This window comes from Diceros bicornis, chromosome 6 (genome assembly GCF_020826845.1).
Source record: "Diceros bicornis minor isolate mBicDic1 chromosome 6, mDicBic1.mat.cur, whole genome shotgun sequence".
Taxonomy (NCBI): domain Eukaryota; kingdom Metazoa; phylum Chordata; class Mammalia; order Perissodactyla; family Rhinocerotidae; genus Diceros; species Diceros bicornis.
In genome coordinates, this window is record NC_080745.1 from 61,411,769 (window position 1) to 61,427,184 (window position 15,416).

The 15,416-nt window shown below is 42.1% G+C and overlaps 1 protein-coding gene across 8 annotated transcripts in view; it reads right to left on the reverse strand.

Annotated features, from left to right (window-relative positions):
• SORBS1 (sorbin and SH3 domain containing 1) overlaps positions 1–15,416 on the reverse strand; it is a 218,966-nt gene that overhangs the window by 111,788 nt on the left and 91,762 nt on the right. For 7 of the 8 annotated variants that reach the window (XM_058543601.1, XM_058543600.1, XM_058543602.1 and 4 more), the window contains one exon: positions 1,715–1,769. In XM_058543601.1, the coding sequence (XP_058399584.1) occupies positions 1,715–1,724 (10 nt within the window). In that variant the 5' untranslated portion in view covers positions 1,725–1,769. Of the gene's footprint in view, positions 1–1,714; positions 1,770–13,678; positions 13,831–15,416 lie in introns of those variants that run through there. The other variant, XM_058543596.1, reaches the window with a different exon arrangement.

Consider the following 15,416-nt stretch of genomic DNA (forward strand, 5'->3'; position numbering starts at 1 on the left):
CTAATTCTTTTTTTTTTTTTAATAAGTTTTTTTTTTTTTTTATGAGGAAGATCAGCCCTGAGCTAACATCCATGCTAATCCTCCTCTTTTTGCTGAGGAAGACCGGCTCTGAGCTAACATCTCTTGCCAATCCTCCTCCTTTTTTTCCCCCAAAGCCCCAGTAGATAGTTGTGTGTCATAGCTGCACATCCTTCTAGTTGCTGTATGTGGGACACGGCCTCAGCATGGCCGGAGAAGCGGTGCGTCGGTGCCCGCCCGGGATCCGAACAGGGGCTGCCAGTAGCGGAGCGCGCGCACCTAACCGCTAAGCCACAGGGCCAGCCCCTAAGCTAATTCTGATATCAGAAGAGAGAGAAACTTTAGGTTGCAGAGCAAAAGCTAAAAAAAAAGAAAAAGAAAAAGCAGACTGGCCTGTTTTAAATGACAACAAAAACAACACAAGAAAAAATGAGTTACAAAGCAGGAGCAACTGGCAGTACCTAAGTCTACTTGGAGGGGAAAAGAAGGTGAGTAGCTTCTTTACAAGCAGCAAAAGCACTCAAGGAATCCGAGACAAGCCAAGTCCTTCTCCTCAAGGAGGAAATCTGAGCTCATAAGCCATGGCTGGAACACCAGCCACACCTTGGGCATTGTACCCAGTACTTTGTAGGCACTGCCTCATTTAATCCTCACAAAATCCCAGTGATTTGGCACTTCTATGATGTCCATTTTACAGAGAAGGACATAGAGAAGGGTCCACCACTGGCTTAAGGCCACACAGTTGGTAGGTGAGGAAGCCACGTTACGGCCCTGGGCTGTTCCGCCTGGAGCCCTCCTTGGTCCTAAGCACACACTGTCCTGCACAGTTTAGGATTTGGCTAAAAGGACACTGTATGCAAATAAATGGAAAGGCTTGTTTTTAATCTACAGAGGTCTCCAATAAAACGATGAAGATAATGCAGGATTAGGAGACCCCTGACTGAGACATCCACTTGGTCATCTCCCGCCCCCACTTAGCCTGCAGGTCTCAGGAGCGTTCAGGGCGTGCCCAGTAGCCACAGTGGGCCTTAATCTCCAGATGGAAACTTCTCTGCCTTAAACTCTGAACTGGATAGCTGACAGTTCCCAGCTGCACAATGATCAGGGACCTGTTCCCTTCTCTGTCTTCCCTAGCCCATGCTTTCCACCTCAGCTCTAAGCTAAAAATACTGAAAGATGGTCATTTGTTGAGGTCTTGATTGTTACTACCAAAGGCATAGCAAAAGGGTGAGCAAATTGCTCCACCAGCCTGGATGAAGGAAGTTAGGTTAGCTCACACCCTGGGGCAATTATGGTCAATCTGCTTACTTTTGCTGCAGTCACTCGGATTAAGGAATGCCACTGAGGTATATACATATGTCAGAATTTATCAAACTGTATACTTAAAATATCCACAGTTTATTGTATGCCAATTTTACCTCGATAAAGTTGTTAAAAAATAGAGGGAAAGGGAGCTATTATAAAGATTAGGACATGGTGCATGTAAAGTGCATAGCACAGTTACTGACACATAGTAGGTACTTAATAAGTCATTAGTAATGAAGGTGATTTACAACAAAGCTCTGGCGCCTACCCAGGTCTCAAAAAATATAAAAGGAAATGCAGTGGAGGCCTTCAGAGTAAGTGGGAAATCTGGATAAACTGCTCAGTTTTATAAATTTGTCAAGAAGAGAAAAAAAGGTTTTATACGACTTACCAGAGCTCATGGTGGTAACCGGACAAGTCTTCTGCAACTGGGGCTCTGAACTGCTCTGCAGAAAAACAGCACACAATGGAATTGATGGAACGGCAGGTTCAAGATAAATCCCTATGGTTCACCTTAAAAATGCGAACACCCTATACAAACCTTGATAAAAACAGAGCTGAACCAGGAGCCACCTGGCCAGCCTTCTGGTTCTTGGTCAGCTGCGAACTAACACGACCTTGGGCACATCACTCAACTTCTGTGGTCTCAGTTTTGTCACCCATACTTGGTTTAGATACTACCCAAGATCTCTTCTGGCACTAACATTCTATTAAAAACCTCAAGTTACAGGAGTGCACATGAGTTAAGGAGAGGGTGAAGGAAAGAACCAAGTTTTAGGAGAATTGGTAAAATCACAACACAAACTGATTATCAAAGGTTAATAACAACTTATATAGAGTTTATTATGCACAAAGAAATGTTCTAGATGCTTTAAATATATTAATTCATTTGATCCTCACAACAACCCCACAAGGTAAGCACTAACATTATGTTAGTTTACATAGATGAGCAAACTGGGGCATAGAGAGCTGAACAGCTTGTCTGCCTCTGTGGTAGTGTTGATACTGGAGCCCTGACAGCCTGATGTGAAGGCCCAGGCGCCTAGGCACTGCACTCTACCGCCTTGAGGTGGGAATGCATCCACTTACTCACCACTGATATGCAAATGGAAACCCTCTCATTCAGTACACTGAGTCCTGAGTCCCCAGTAACCACTGATCTGCTTCCTGTCGCCACAGTTTTACCTTTTCTAGAATTTCATAAAATAGTATCATAGTCTATGTAATCTGTATACCTGGCTTCTCTCACTTGCATAACACAATTTAGCAGTTGGCCACATATGTGTGGGTCTGGCTCTGGACTTTAGTCTGTTCCACTGATCTGTCTTTCTCAAATAACTCATTCTCTTGATTATTACTGCTTTCTAGTAAGTCTTGAAATCAGGTAGTATGAGTCTTCCAACTTCAGTTTTTTTCAAAATCGTTTTGGCTCTTCTAGATCCTTTGTATTTTCATATAAAGTTTAGCATCATCTTATCAATTTCTACCAAAAACAAAAATTTAAAAAGCCTGCTGCAATTTTAATTGGGATCATGTTGAATCTATAGATCAATCTGGAGAAAATTAACATTTTAACAATACTGATTTTTCCAGTTCACAAGAAGGGACTCTCCCTTTATGCAGGTTTTCTTTTTCTTTTTTTTTTTCCTGTGAGGAAGATCAGCCCTGAGCTAACATCCATGCTAATCCTCCTCTTTTTGCTGAGGTAGACCGGCTCTGAGCTAACATCTATTGCCAATCCTCCTCCTTTTTTTTCTCCCCAAAGCCTCAGTAGATAGTTGTACGTCATAGTTGCACATCCTTCTAGTTGCTGTATGTGGGACGCGGCCTCAGCACGGCCAGAGAAGCGGTGCATGGGTGCGCGCCCCGGATCCGAACCCAGGCCCCGAACCCAGGCAGCCAGCAAAGGAGCGCGCGCACTTAACCACTAAGCCATGGGGCCGGCCCTATGCAGGTTTTCTTTAATTTCTCTCAGCAATGTTTTGTAGTTCTCAAAGTACAGGTCTTGCACATATTTTGAATAGCAAGGTCTAATTGAACATGTCTTAAGGACAATCAAAAAGCAAGTCTTCAGGATATATAGAACCTGCTATTTAAAGTGTGGTCCTTAGACCAGCAGCATTGGCATCAGCTGGGAGCTTATTAAAACTATAGAAACTCAGACTTACCCCACACCAACTGAATCGGAATCTGCTTTTAACAAGATCCCCAGCTGGTCCCTATGCACTTTAAAGTGTGAGAAGCAATGATGTAGAGGAAATCAACCCCCTGGTTCCTGAATTCTCTAATAAGAAGGTCAAGGTATGGTCTGAAGGTCTGCACAAGGAAACACTTTAGCTTCCTTTTTAACACACTGAAGCTGGGCACTGGCTTCCTTTCTGGGCTGCTGCCTTGCTCACTCTCCTTGGAATTGACCCAGTAGAATGCTAGGGGCAAAAAGGAAATCATTCTAAGTCCTATGCATCCCAAATCCACAGTAACTTTGCTTCTGTCACTATCAAATACACCTGAGACTATCCGTGACCTTCAACAGCCCTCTCAGATAGTTCCCTAAGCTGTGGAAACACTTGTTTTTTCAGTTAAGAAACACAACCTGCTGTGTTCTGTATGCCCCACTGGTTTCCATTCCTGGTTTTATGATCCCTCAGTCGGCCTCCCAGGACCAAAAGGGCTGTCATGATATCATCCAAACATTTTCATGTTTAAAATACTGAAGTTAAGGTTTTATTTATTCAACTTTAAAAAACGTGATTGAAAAAATGTTTTTGATCCAGCCATGAAGCTACCTTAACAGAAAATATTTTTCTTTTTTTACAGTTCTTTCTAACCTTTATCTGCATAAATAGCATTTATGTAGTTGTAAACATAATGTCTGGACAGCTCGGTGTTCTAATTTTTAAATTAAATATTTCCTAAATATTTTTCTGGATTTTTACATAGTCATCATATCTATCATTTTAATGGCTGTATAATATTTTATTGTAATAACACTCCATAAATCATTTACCAATTCCCTCTGTATAGTTTAGTTTAATTCACCTTAATTTTAAAAATAAGTACATAGCACAACAGTATTCTCAGCCTGGGGAAGAGATGAATGTCAATGTCTTATGAACCACACAAAAAGGATGCCTCAACTCAGACCCAATAGTAATCACTGTCATATGTGGGTAGCCCTTTGCACATTTTATATTTCTCAGTATAGATACTAGTAATTTCTAAGTGTCAGCCCCACTCTTACTTACAAACTGATCTAAAGCACATATGGTCAGGGATAATATCCAAAATACCAACCAGCATTTTGCCACAAATGTCCACCAACCAGAGTAGACACCCGTTGTAGCATTCTCTAGGAGGCCCCTCCCTGAACCAGGTGTTAACCATTTAGTGGTTGGACAGTAAGAAGACAGAAGAAGGGGCCCAGGATGGTGGGACACTATTTCAATATTTTAGGAACTAGTATGACAGTAGTAGGTGACAATGACAATGCATAGGTGAGTACCAACTCTGCACACAAAGGCTTTCTGGGTAGTGGGTTCTGTTGCGTGCTCTCACTTTGTGATTGCTCGAATCTGCAGCAGGTGACAAAAGAAGCAGGAGGCAGTTTAAAATAAAAACTGCAGCAAGGCTGGCAATGGCAGCTGTGCCAAGGACGATGCCCAGTGTCCAGTTCTCGCCAATGGTGTCAACAGCAGCAACATCCTATCCAGACTATTCCAAGGCCTGATTTTGGCTCTGATTCCAGCCCACTCAGTTCAACTCCTTGAATTCCTTCCCATGTTCTGAGTGCAGTTCTCCCGCCTCCCGTAAACTCTGTGAACCACTCAAGACCTTGCCAATAAATCCCTTTTCAGTTTGAGTTAACCAGAGGTGGTTTCTGGTCATCTGCAACCCAAGAATCTTGACCAGCACAAGCAGAGACAGAGGAGAAAGTCTCAAGATTTCATTCGAAGAGAAGAAACTTCATTCCTCTCTCCTGAAGTGAGCCCGGCCAAATCTGAATCTCAAGTGGCTCAGCAAATGGTTTTGTCTCTACAACCTGAAGAGCTCAAGAGTCAAGGCAGCAGGGACACGAACAGGAAGCTGCACAAACTGAGACTGACCAGAAGAATGCTGAGAGCTTGACAGTCATAATCTAGTCCCTGTAGTTTATTTAGAGACAGTACAAGCGATTACAATCATATGTAGAACATGAGAGTTTATTTTATATAGAAACCTCTGACACTTAATATTTATTTAAAAACTAAACTGTAAAGAGCTTGATTTGCTTGAGAACATGATGGTACTTCTTTGGAATTTCTCCCGCAAGTCCCCTCCAAAGGAGGCAGGCACCTTTGGGTTAAAGCCAAAAAGATAAGCTGTGCCATCTAGTGGCAAAATCAGACAGCTGCAAGTGAGTAGCTATCCCCAAGTGGGTTGCAGGAACCTACACAGTGTCACAGCTTGGGTGGGCCAGCGAGGGTCAAGCCACCATTCCACCCCTTGGGCTGTTGGGACCTACCATACTTGGTCAAAGCACCACAGCATCAACACAGACATTCCACCAGAAGAACAAGATGTGAAGTAGCCAGACTTGTTAAGAATGCATCCAGATAATTAACAGTTCTGCACGGTCCCTCCCTAATTCCACGACCCTATAATTCTGAGATAAGTCTTGACAGAGTGAATAATAACTAAAAAGCAGAAGTTACACTCATGCTTCCAGCTGAAATAGGATCCAATAACTAAATATGGGTTGTTTATTGGGAAAGAAAAGAAGGTCCTTATATGGATGGTTCAGGGATATAAGAATAGGGAAGAATAGAGTTTCTCTGTAAAAATGAATTTGAGGTCCAGCAAAGGTTCTTGGAAGAGAATGAGCCTTTGGCTGACCTCTCACACAGCATGCTCCATCTTCTCCTACGCCCTGTGGGGTTTTGCCTCCATAGCTTCCCCCCACATACATAAACACACACACACACTAGATTGTTAAGTTTCCGGAGGGGAGACACTGTGTCATCCTCAGGACTGAACATACAGTGGGCGCTCCGTCATGAACTTTGCCTTTGTCTTTATTTAACCTTCAGAGCCTAACTTTGGAATCGTATCTCCAAGATAACCAGGAACCTCCTTAACTTCACTGTAGCTACTTAAAAGGAAGCTAGCTCTCCACTCTGACCAAACCCTGGTTATACTCTACAATCTGGGACTTGATGTATTTGCAGCTACTTCCAATGGCTTGAAAAGAAGAGGGACATGTCGCTCACAAAGCCCCAGAATCAGTGCTTGGCCTTATTGCTTTATACTTTGCTGATCTACCAGCAAAGCCACATTTCTCAATTTTTTGACATCTCATCATTTTTTGACATCTCATCCTCTTCTCAATCTCTATTAATAACGTTTCTCTTCAAACGAACTCTCTACATTATTGGAGAGGATGCAAGAGGCTCTTCATAAAGCCAGAAAGGATAAACACTGAGTTTCTGACACTTCCTTTCAAGGGGAGGAAGTTAGGATAAACTTGACCCTGACATTAACTTTGGTCTGGAATCCCATGACATGCTGGGGGCTCAGAACACAACAAGCACAAGGTTTCTGTGAAAAGACCGATGCTTCTGGAGAGGGAGCAATAGCAAAACACACCAGAAAAGCCATCCTCCATGTCCTCCCATTTCCTCCTGGAGTCCCTCCAACGCAGTTTCCGTTCTAACCAATTATCTGAAACGGCCTTCGGAAAGGTTTCCAGTGCACACACATGTTTCTGCACTGCTCGAGGCCTCACTGACCTTTCCGCTGAATTCAAGACAGTTAACTCCTTCCTCCTCCCACACACACTTTCTGGTCCTGATTTCTAAGTGTCACTGTGGGCTGGTTTACATCGGGTCATGAGGATCTTCCTTCTGGAACAGGGCCTCTGTGGTTCTTCTAGGAGTTTAAGAGCTAGAGGGCCCTGAGCTGGGTCCTCATTCCTTTCCAACTACACACTAACTTTCTTGAGGATTTCATCTGCAATATTAGAACCAGAAGGATCCATGCAGGTTACCTAGTCTATTTGCATGGTTTTCCATCTGTATTGGAAGGAGGTTCCATGAGACCCCTCAGGCAACAGGGCAGGTGCCCACCCACCCACTTCCCACCTTTCACTTCAACCAGGGCAGCTGTGCTTTTAGTGATTTCATTCATTTATACTTTCTGAGCTTCCCTTAATAAATGGGTTCTGTGACTACACACAACAAAAAGGTTCATAACCAAAAAATCCACTCCCTAATAAGGAGTGCAAAGACTGAGATCCAGAAAAAGTTTCCCTTTGTCTTGCTTTTTACTCCTTCTACTAAGACCCCTTTCCTTCTTATCCTTCTCTGCTTCCTCAGAGCCCCCTCAGCCTTTGACCTCTGGGCAATGGATACTGGATTCCAAATGAGAATCAGCCCTCCACAGCAAATGCACAGACTAGACAGTGTCATTTCCCCTTTAGAACCTTTCGATAGCGCCCCATTACTTACTGAACAATGCTTAGTCCCGATAATCAGCTACAAGAACCAGCTGAGTCCATTACTTGTCTCTCCCCACTTTGCCTTCCAGGTCTGCTCCTCCAATCAGGCCTCATACACCAAGCACACTAGACAGTGAGCACCTCTCAGCAGGGCAGAGTCTTCCTGCTCATCTCTGTATCCTAACACCTAGTATGGTGCCTAGCACAGAGCAAGCACCTAGTTAACATTGGTGGACTGAGTATTTGTCCCTCACACACATCTGAGTGCACTGCCTTCTCTTCTTTCCCTTGCCATCCGCCTCCACCCCACACCTGATAAGTTGCCTAATCTTGTCAATTATTCCATCTCATGACTCATGAATCCTAGTCACCTCCGCTTTTCCATCCTCACACTCACCATTCTATCCCATCACCTCATTCGTAGACCATTACAATGGCCTAATAAGCCTCAGAATCACTCTATAGCCCATGTACTGCCACATTCTGACTTTAGCAATGAAAGAGTTCCTGGGTCCAATTTCAACGGGGAAAAAAATCCACGGGGCCCCTATAAGCTCCACGGAGTTGGCTGGGCAGTACAGGGCAAAAGGGAAAAAGGCAGCAAACCTCCTAGGAAAGAATCATGTATCTAAAACACAGCCCTGATGATCCCATTCAAATAGCGTTTCTTTAGCACCTACTATGCACCCAGGATAGTGCTTGGCCCAGAGGAGACCAACGTGAATCAGACAGCTGCTGTCTTTGAGGGTGATAGACATGTCCCATTTAAATATAATATAATGGGGAGCTCTTCTGCTATCAATTTGACCTAATGTTACAGGAGCACACAAAGAAAAGGAATAAATTCTGCATGGGAGAGAGAATTAAGGAATGAATAAATACTAAAATTTTCAAATGTTCAATGACATACCTTCTAAAATCACTTCAAATGTCACACTTTGGGAAACACTGGTCTGAAAATTCAAGTCCAAATTCCTTACATACCATAAGGCCCTGTAAGATGAGGTCCCAATTGCTTTTCCAGTCTCATCTCCCCCATGTACTCAATAAGCCCTAAATGCCTCATCCCCCATATTTGTTAATCCTACTGAATCCCGAGCAAGATTTCCCATTTCCAAGTCTTTAATCTCATTGTTACTTCCCACTTCTCTCATCAACCCAAACTTCAAGGCCAACCCCAGCAGTCAGATCCACTTGCCCAACAAAAACTAAAGGTTTTTATTTTGGTTTAGTTTTAATTCCTATTAAAAGTCATAACGATAAGCTCATTTTAATAAGACCTATTTATAATCACAGAATTCAGACATCCTATGCCCAAGGACCCACTAAAATCATCACACTCTCATCGCAGGCCCATGCCAGAGAAGGGTCAGATCCAGAGCCAGAAAGTGAACTACCAATAAATCTGCAATCATTTTTTATCTTTTATACTTAAACGGTGCCTCTAAATCAACAAAGGACATTCTGCCAAGAAAATTGCCAACAAGCAAAATACAGCCCAAAAATAGTTTGACGTCTTATAAATGCAATATTATTTGCACCTCAGACAATAGAATTTAGGAGATAACTTGTAATCATATATTATCTATGTATCAAAATGCATGGTTTGCAGCAAACATAATTGAGAGGGTTAATAGCCTTATTTTACAGTGTACTCATACTTATTGCCAAGAAAATAAATTAAAAAGGCATGAGGAAATAACTCCCAGAATAAAAAAATGCAAATAATAAACAAATGTATGAGAAAATATTCACTTGACCTGATTAGTTTAAAAAAAAAAGAGATTCAGATAATGACTAACCATTTTTTCCACTTCTTAAATTATCCACAAATTTAAAAACACTAACACTCAATGTGGACAAATACAAAGAGATTGACATTTTCCTACACAGCGAGTGACACTAAATTGTTATCACTGTTTTCAGCATAACAATCAAGAGTTATACATCTCATCCCCTTTGTGCTTTAGGGGAATCTAGCTCAAAGAACAAACCCCAAATGACAATAAAGCTACACAGACAGATGTTGACCATAGTTTTATTAATAATAGTGAAAACCTAGAAACACTCCAGTGTTCAGTGATGGGGACCAATTACATGGCCACACATCCCCTGGGTGGACTGTTGGACAGTTATGAAAACAATGATCACATAGACCCACAACATGGGAAAACACTTCTCATAGGATTAGGTGAATAAAGCAGGATGTAGGTCTGTGTGACATTATGATTGTAATTATGTAAAAAATAAAACACATGCATATATTTGAAAGGAAATATGGCTAAATTTTAATAATGATGTGGTAGCTTGGAACTACAGGTAACTTTTTAATTTCATTTCTGTTTTCCAAACTGTTTATAATGTGGTTATAATACATTTCTTTTCTTTTCTTTTCTTTTCTTTTTTTGGTGAAGAAGATCGGCCCTGAGCTAACATCTGCCAGTCCTCCTCTTTTTGCTGAGGAAGACTGGCCCTGGGCTAACATCCATGCTCATCTTCCTCCACTTTATATGGGATGCTGCCACAGCATGGCCTGACAAGCAGTGTGTCGGTGCATGCCCAGGATCCAAACCAGCGAACCCCGGGCCGCCACAGCAGAGCGCACGCACTTAACCGCTTGTGCCACCGGGCTGGCCCCATAATACATTTCTTTTTTAACGAAAGGTAGTTATTTTTTAGCTCCAACTTGGCATTTGATATGCAATTATATAATCTTTAGAACTTTCAAGAGAAAATTCCAGGAGACAAGCTGAAAAAATGCCACTAACAATCCTGCCCATCAGAACATGGCAGCTGCACACGATGCCCTCTTCCACAGGACTAAGAGCAAACACCCCAAGTGTAGAATGCCAACGTTAATCACCAGTGATTGCTTTTGTTTAATGACGCCAAACTCCTATGTAGTTCCTTATGAGGACAAGGGGGGCAATAAAAGGACTAGAATGTTCATCCAGATTTCCTAAAGAAGCAATTGTATCAAAACGTTTCATCTTAAAATAGTCAGCAGGGGCTGCCAGGTGACAATGCACACAGTACCCCATGCTTCCTAGGCTTGCTGGCTGCCAATTCCCTGCTCCTAACACGACTTCATGGCATTCCAGAGCCCTGAGCTCCTTCTCAAGCTCTTTATATGTACAACTCTGGGCACACAAAGTTTCTTAAATATGCTTTGTTAACCAAGACAAGTCTTAAATACAAAAAGTGGCCCATTTGTGTTTCCCAAATATGGCTGTGTCTACAGAACCAAAGCAAAGCTGTCTAACTGCAGCATCCAGTACATTTGGAACCCTCCACTGAGACTATCTAGATCATTCAAACAAGGGCAGATTCCTAAATTCATTAGATAAAAGCAAAATATCTTAGCTCTGTTTCAGTTGTAAACACACCACCTCAAACTAATAAAGGCAAAGCCCAGGATATGGATGATGCCTTTCTTCTGGCATGTCTACCATACCATGTCTACCTGTAGAGAGAGCATGAAGGAAAGCATTTTGAATGCTCAGGAGAGTCAAGGTTGCGCCAGAGGCCACAATGTAAGTAAAGGAGACTAAGAAGTTACTATGTGTGGCTGAAAAAAAATCTGCAAAAGCTGAAAAGGGGTCTGTTAGCACTTGAGAACAGGAAAGAAGGGTGGGTTTGATATGGCAGGAGAGGTGTCCACTCTTACAGACAATCCATAGTTCCCTCTCCACTTCTCTTTTAAACTACAAAATTCCTAAGGCTATGTATTGACCACATCGTATATCATACAGACATCTGCAGCAGGAATGAGGGAACAGCAGTTCCATTCAGTAACAAGACTTTGGGTCTTCTGCAAATACATAACTTAAATACCTCAATTCACAATACTGGCTTATTCAGGAATTGCTTGTTTTCCTTAAGACGTTTTGAAGTTTTACTGAAAGTGTACTAACCTAGCAAATAGCCAATATGAAACACTAAAAACATTATCTTTTCTAAGAAAACCTCTCTTCTAGGCAGCATTTGTTTAATGACTGAGGTGGAACACACTTAGACTGGCCCCAGAATCAATAATCCCTGAACTCAGGCCTTAGAGGCTGAAGACTGCATCAGATTGTTGGTGCCTCACTGTAATAAACGTGAGACCCCAATTTCCATTAATCACGCAGTGAATTATACAACGTTATCTACTTTTCTCTATTCTCTAAATTCTGTACTAATTTTAGGCAATTTTTTAATATATCAGGTATAAAAGCCGCATCTAAGCATTTGAGAATACAGTGTAAATTTCCAAAATAGGTTTTCTTCAAACTAATCTAAAACCACTAAAATAGTGAATATAGTGCCAAGCTCACTGCAAACATTTAATAAAAGTTTTTTTTTTTTTTAATCCATGTTGTCTCTCAGACCATACTACCTGGAAAGAAGTTGGCATCTATTATACATTTATATATTAATAAAAATTATATGTATATGCATCTATATATACACACAGACTTCAGTTGCTCTACGTGTATCCAACCATGTCAATAATCACTTTCAATATCAATAGTCTAAATGCACCACTTAAAACATAGACACTGTCTGAGGCCGGCCCCGTGGCACAAGCGGTTAAGTGCGCGCGCTCCGCTGTGGCAGCCCGGGGTTTGCCAGTTCGGATCCAGGGTGCACACCGACGCACTGCTTGGCAGGCCATGCTTTGGTGGTGTCCCATATACAATGGAGGAAGAAGGGCACGGATGTTAGCCCAGGGCCAGTCTTCCTCAGCAAAAAAAGAGGAGGACTGGCAGATGTTAGCACAGGGCTGGTCTCCTCACAAAAAAAAAAAAAAACAAAAAACATGGACACTGTCAGAGTGGATCAAAAAACAAGACCCAACCGCATGTTATCCATAAGAAGCCCACTTTAACTATAAGGACACATAGATTAAAAGTAAATGGATAGAGAAAAATATACCATGCCAGGAGTTGCTATATGTGCTTAGTGGCTGAGAGAAAACCACAAAAAACCCGAGCCAAAAGAACTGGGTTTGAATCCAAACTCTGCCAGGACTGTGCAAATTGGGAAGTCTCTTAATTTCTCAGCCTCAGTTTACTCACTTATAAAAGGGAATAATACCTACATTAATAAGGTGTTTCTAAGATTAAATTTTAAAATACAAATGAAACATTGTAAATTGTGTTACAAAAGGAAAAGTATTCTAGTGAAGAAGGTGCTGGTCCTTTTAACCTTTGTTTATTACTTTAACAGACTGATGAATATAATCATTGTATATCTTTTTTCCTGCTGGGAAAAATTCACCCTGAGCTAACATCTGTTGCCAATCTTCCTCTTTTTTCCTCCCCAAAGCCCCAGTACAAAGTTGTATGTTCTAGTTGTAAGTCCTTCTAGTTCTTCTATGTCAGCCACTGCCACAGCATGGCTACTGATAGACGAGTGGCGCGGTTCCACGACCAGGAACCAAAACCGGGATGCCAAAGTGGTAAGAGTGCCAAACTTTAACCACTAGGCCATCAGGGCTGGCTCAATATAATCACTGTATATCTTATCATGAGGATGATATTACCAATACTCACCTGTACAAACCATCAGGCTTTACAAACTGAAATAGCATCTAAGAACCAAGAAATTCATCTCTGCCTCTGCCTTCCTATGCAGAGTCAGGCAATGAAGGACACTCTCAATAAAGGCATCATATTTTAAGAGACTTCAGAGTTGCTCTCTCTTCAAGGTCAGGTCTTAAGGAACCAAATCATTATCATCAAGACCCATTTGCTGTGCATGCATTCTGTGCAAGGCCCTGTGCTCATGCTTGAGAACAGACAGATGAACCATCTCTTCATTTCCTAAATGCCAACTGTGAGCCAGCCATTTTATGTCATTTCTAATCTGCAGAACTCCGGGTAAGGTTTCTACACTCACTTTGCAAATGGAGAAACTGAGCCTCAGTAAAAGAGTCTTGCAGAAGCACGCAGGAAAGCTGGCGTGCAGATCCTGGTGCTGACTCCCAAGCCCACGCTCTTTCCACTCCACAACGTGGCCTCACCCAAAGAGGCGGAAAACAGTCCTTGCCCGAAGCAAGATGCTCCTATATGAAGGTTGTTCAGAGAATATATAAGATTATAAAAGAGAGATGGATAATTTAGGGGGTATTTTTATCTAGCTGTAGTAATAACATAACCAAATTTATCAACCAAGTCTTGATTTATCACCAATTTATCACCAAGTCGAGATGGTGCCTGCCCTCAGAGACTTTACATTCCAACTAGGGAGAGGTGATTAATAGCCTTGAAATCTTGATGAATCACTACAGATAGCATGGAAGAGTATATATGGACTGCCCTCAACTGTAGGAATATGCCAGCTAAGAGAATGCCAAGCTTCAAGACTTACCTAGGAAAGACCTGGGAACATGCTGACAAAAGCATCCTTTTCTGAATGCTTAAAATATCCCTGTAGTTCTTATAATATTAACTTCTGTATAGAGAGTGCTCATTGGGGGAGGTTAATAAGACCACAGACAGCATTTTCCAGCAGACTTTAGGAAGCAATGACACCCATAAACACCCCCTTACCCATACACACCTTTAAAAATGTGTAGAGGAACTCTAGAAGATATATAACTTGGATTTTAGTTGCCGCTCTGCCACTTACTAGATGCATGATCTGAGGTTAATCAGTTAACCTTGCTAAGCCTCAGTCTCCTCATCTATAACATAATAACAGCTGTCAATCTCAGGGTGTTACGGTGATTAGATGAGGTCAAGCACATTGAGTGCCTATCAGTGTCAGAAAATGCTCAATAAATTTTAGCTGCTTTCAGCATGATCATCATCATTAATAGCATCTGAAGGTGAGGCTCAAACTCATTTTCTCCTCAGCTGGTTTCTCTGAGTAGCAGCAGATTTCTTTTTCAACTACAGGAAGGCTAGTCTTTTCAAGCTAATTAAAAGAACAGTCTCAGCTCTCCTTTCAAGAGCTAACTGCACCTACTTCCTCTCCCTTATCAAGTTACACAGCCTATCTTTCCCCCAACAGAACAATGCCCTCTGTAAGTTAACTTCCCGTAAGAAGCACAGTCACTAGTCTACCCTTTCTCCAAATAGTTAATTCTCATGGATGTTACTAGCTAGGTATCACTTGATTTACATACAAAACGTACTGTCTTTTGCTATTAACAAGCTGTTCTCACAAAGTGTGAAGGTGGAGTTCTCAAGGTGGTTTCCTTATAGGTAGTGCTTAGTTCACAGTACAGAATGTGCACAGAATAGATCCAAGTCCAGATCAGTGGATGGACAGGATTTGTACTGAAGAGTATATGGAAATAACGTTGGGCAGATGGTGTGCACAGGCCACAAAATGGCCTTGAATGCCAGGCAATGGCATTGTGCTTGCCTGTAGGAGGCCACAGAATCCAAGGTAAGTTCTTTAGAAGAGAACTTCCCTGATTCAAGATTAATCTGACTGAGGCCTGCAGGATGGACTACAGAGGTGGGGGCACTGGAGCAGGGAGAGTATGTGAGCTGGTTGCTCGTGAGCAGAGGCTAGGTCAACAGAGAGGGCACTGATGTCCAGTGATTTTTATCAGACCCTCCCCCACTCAAAATTTCCCTCAACCCATATAACACTCTCTCCGCCCAGGAAAGAAGCTCCCAGCAAA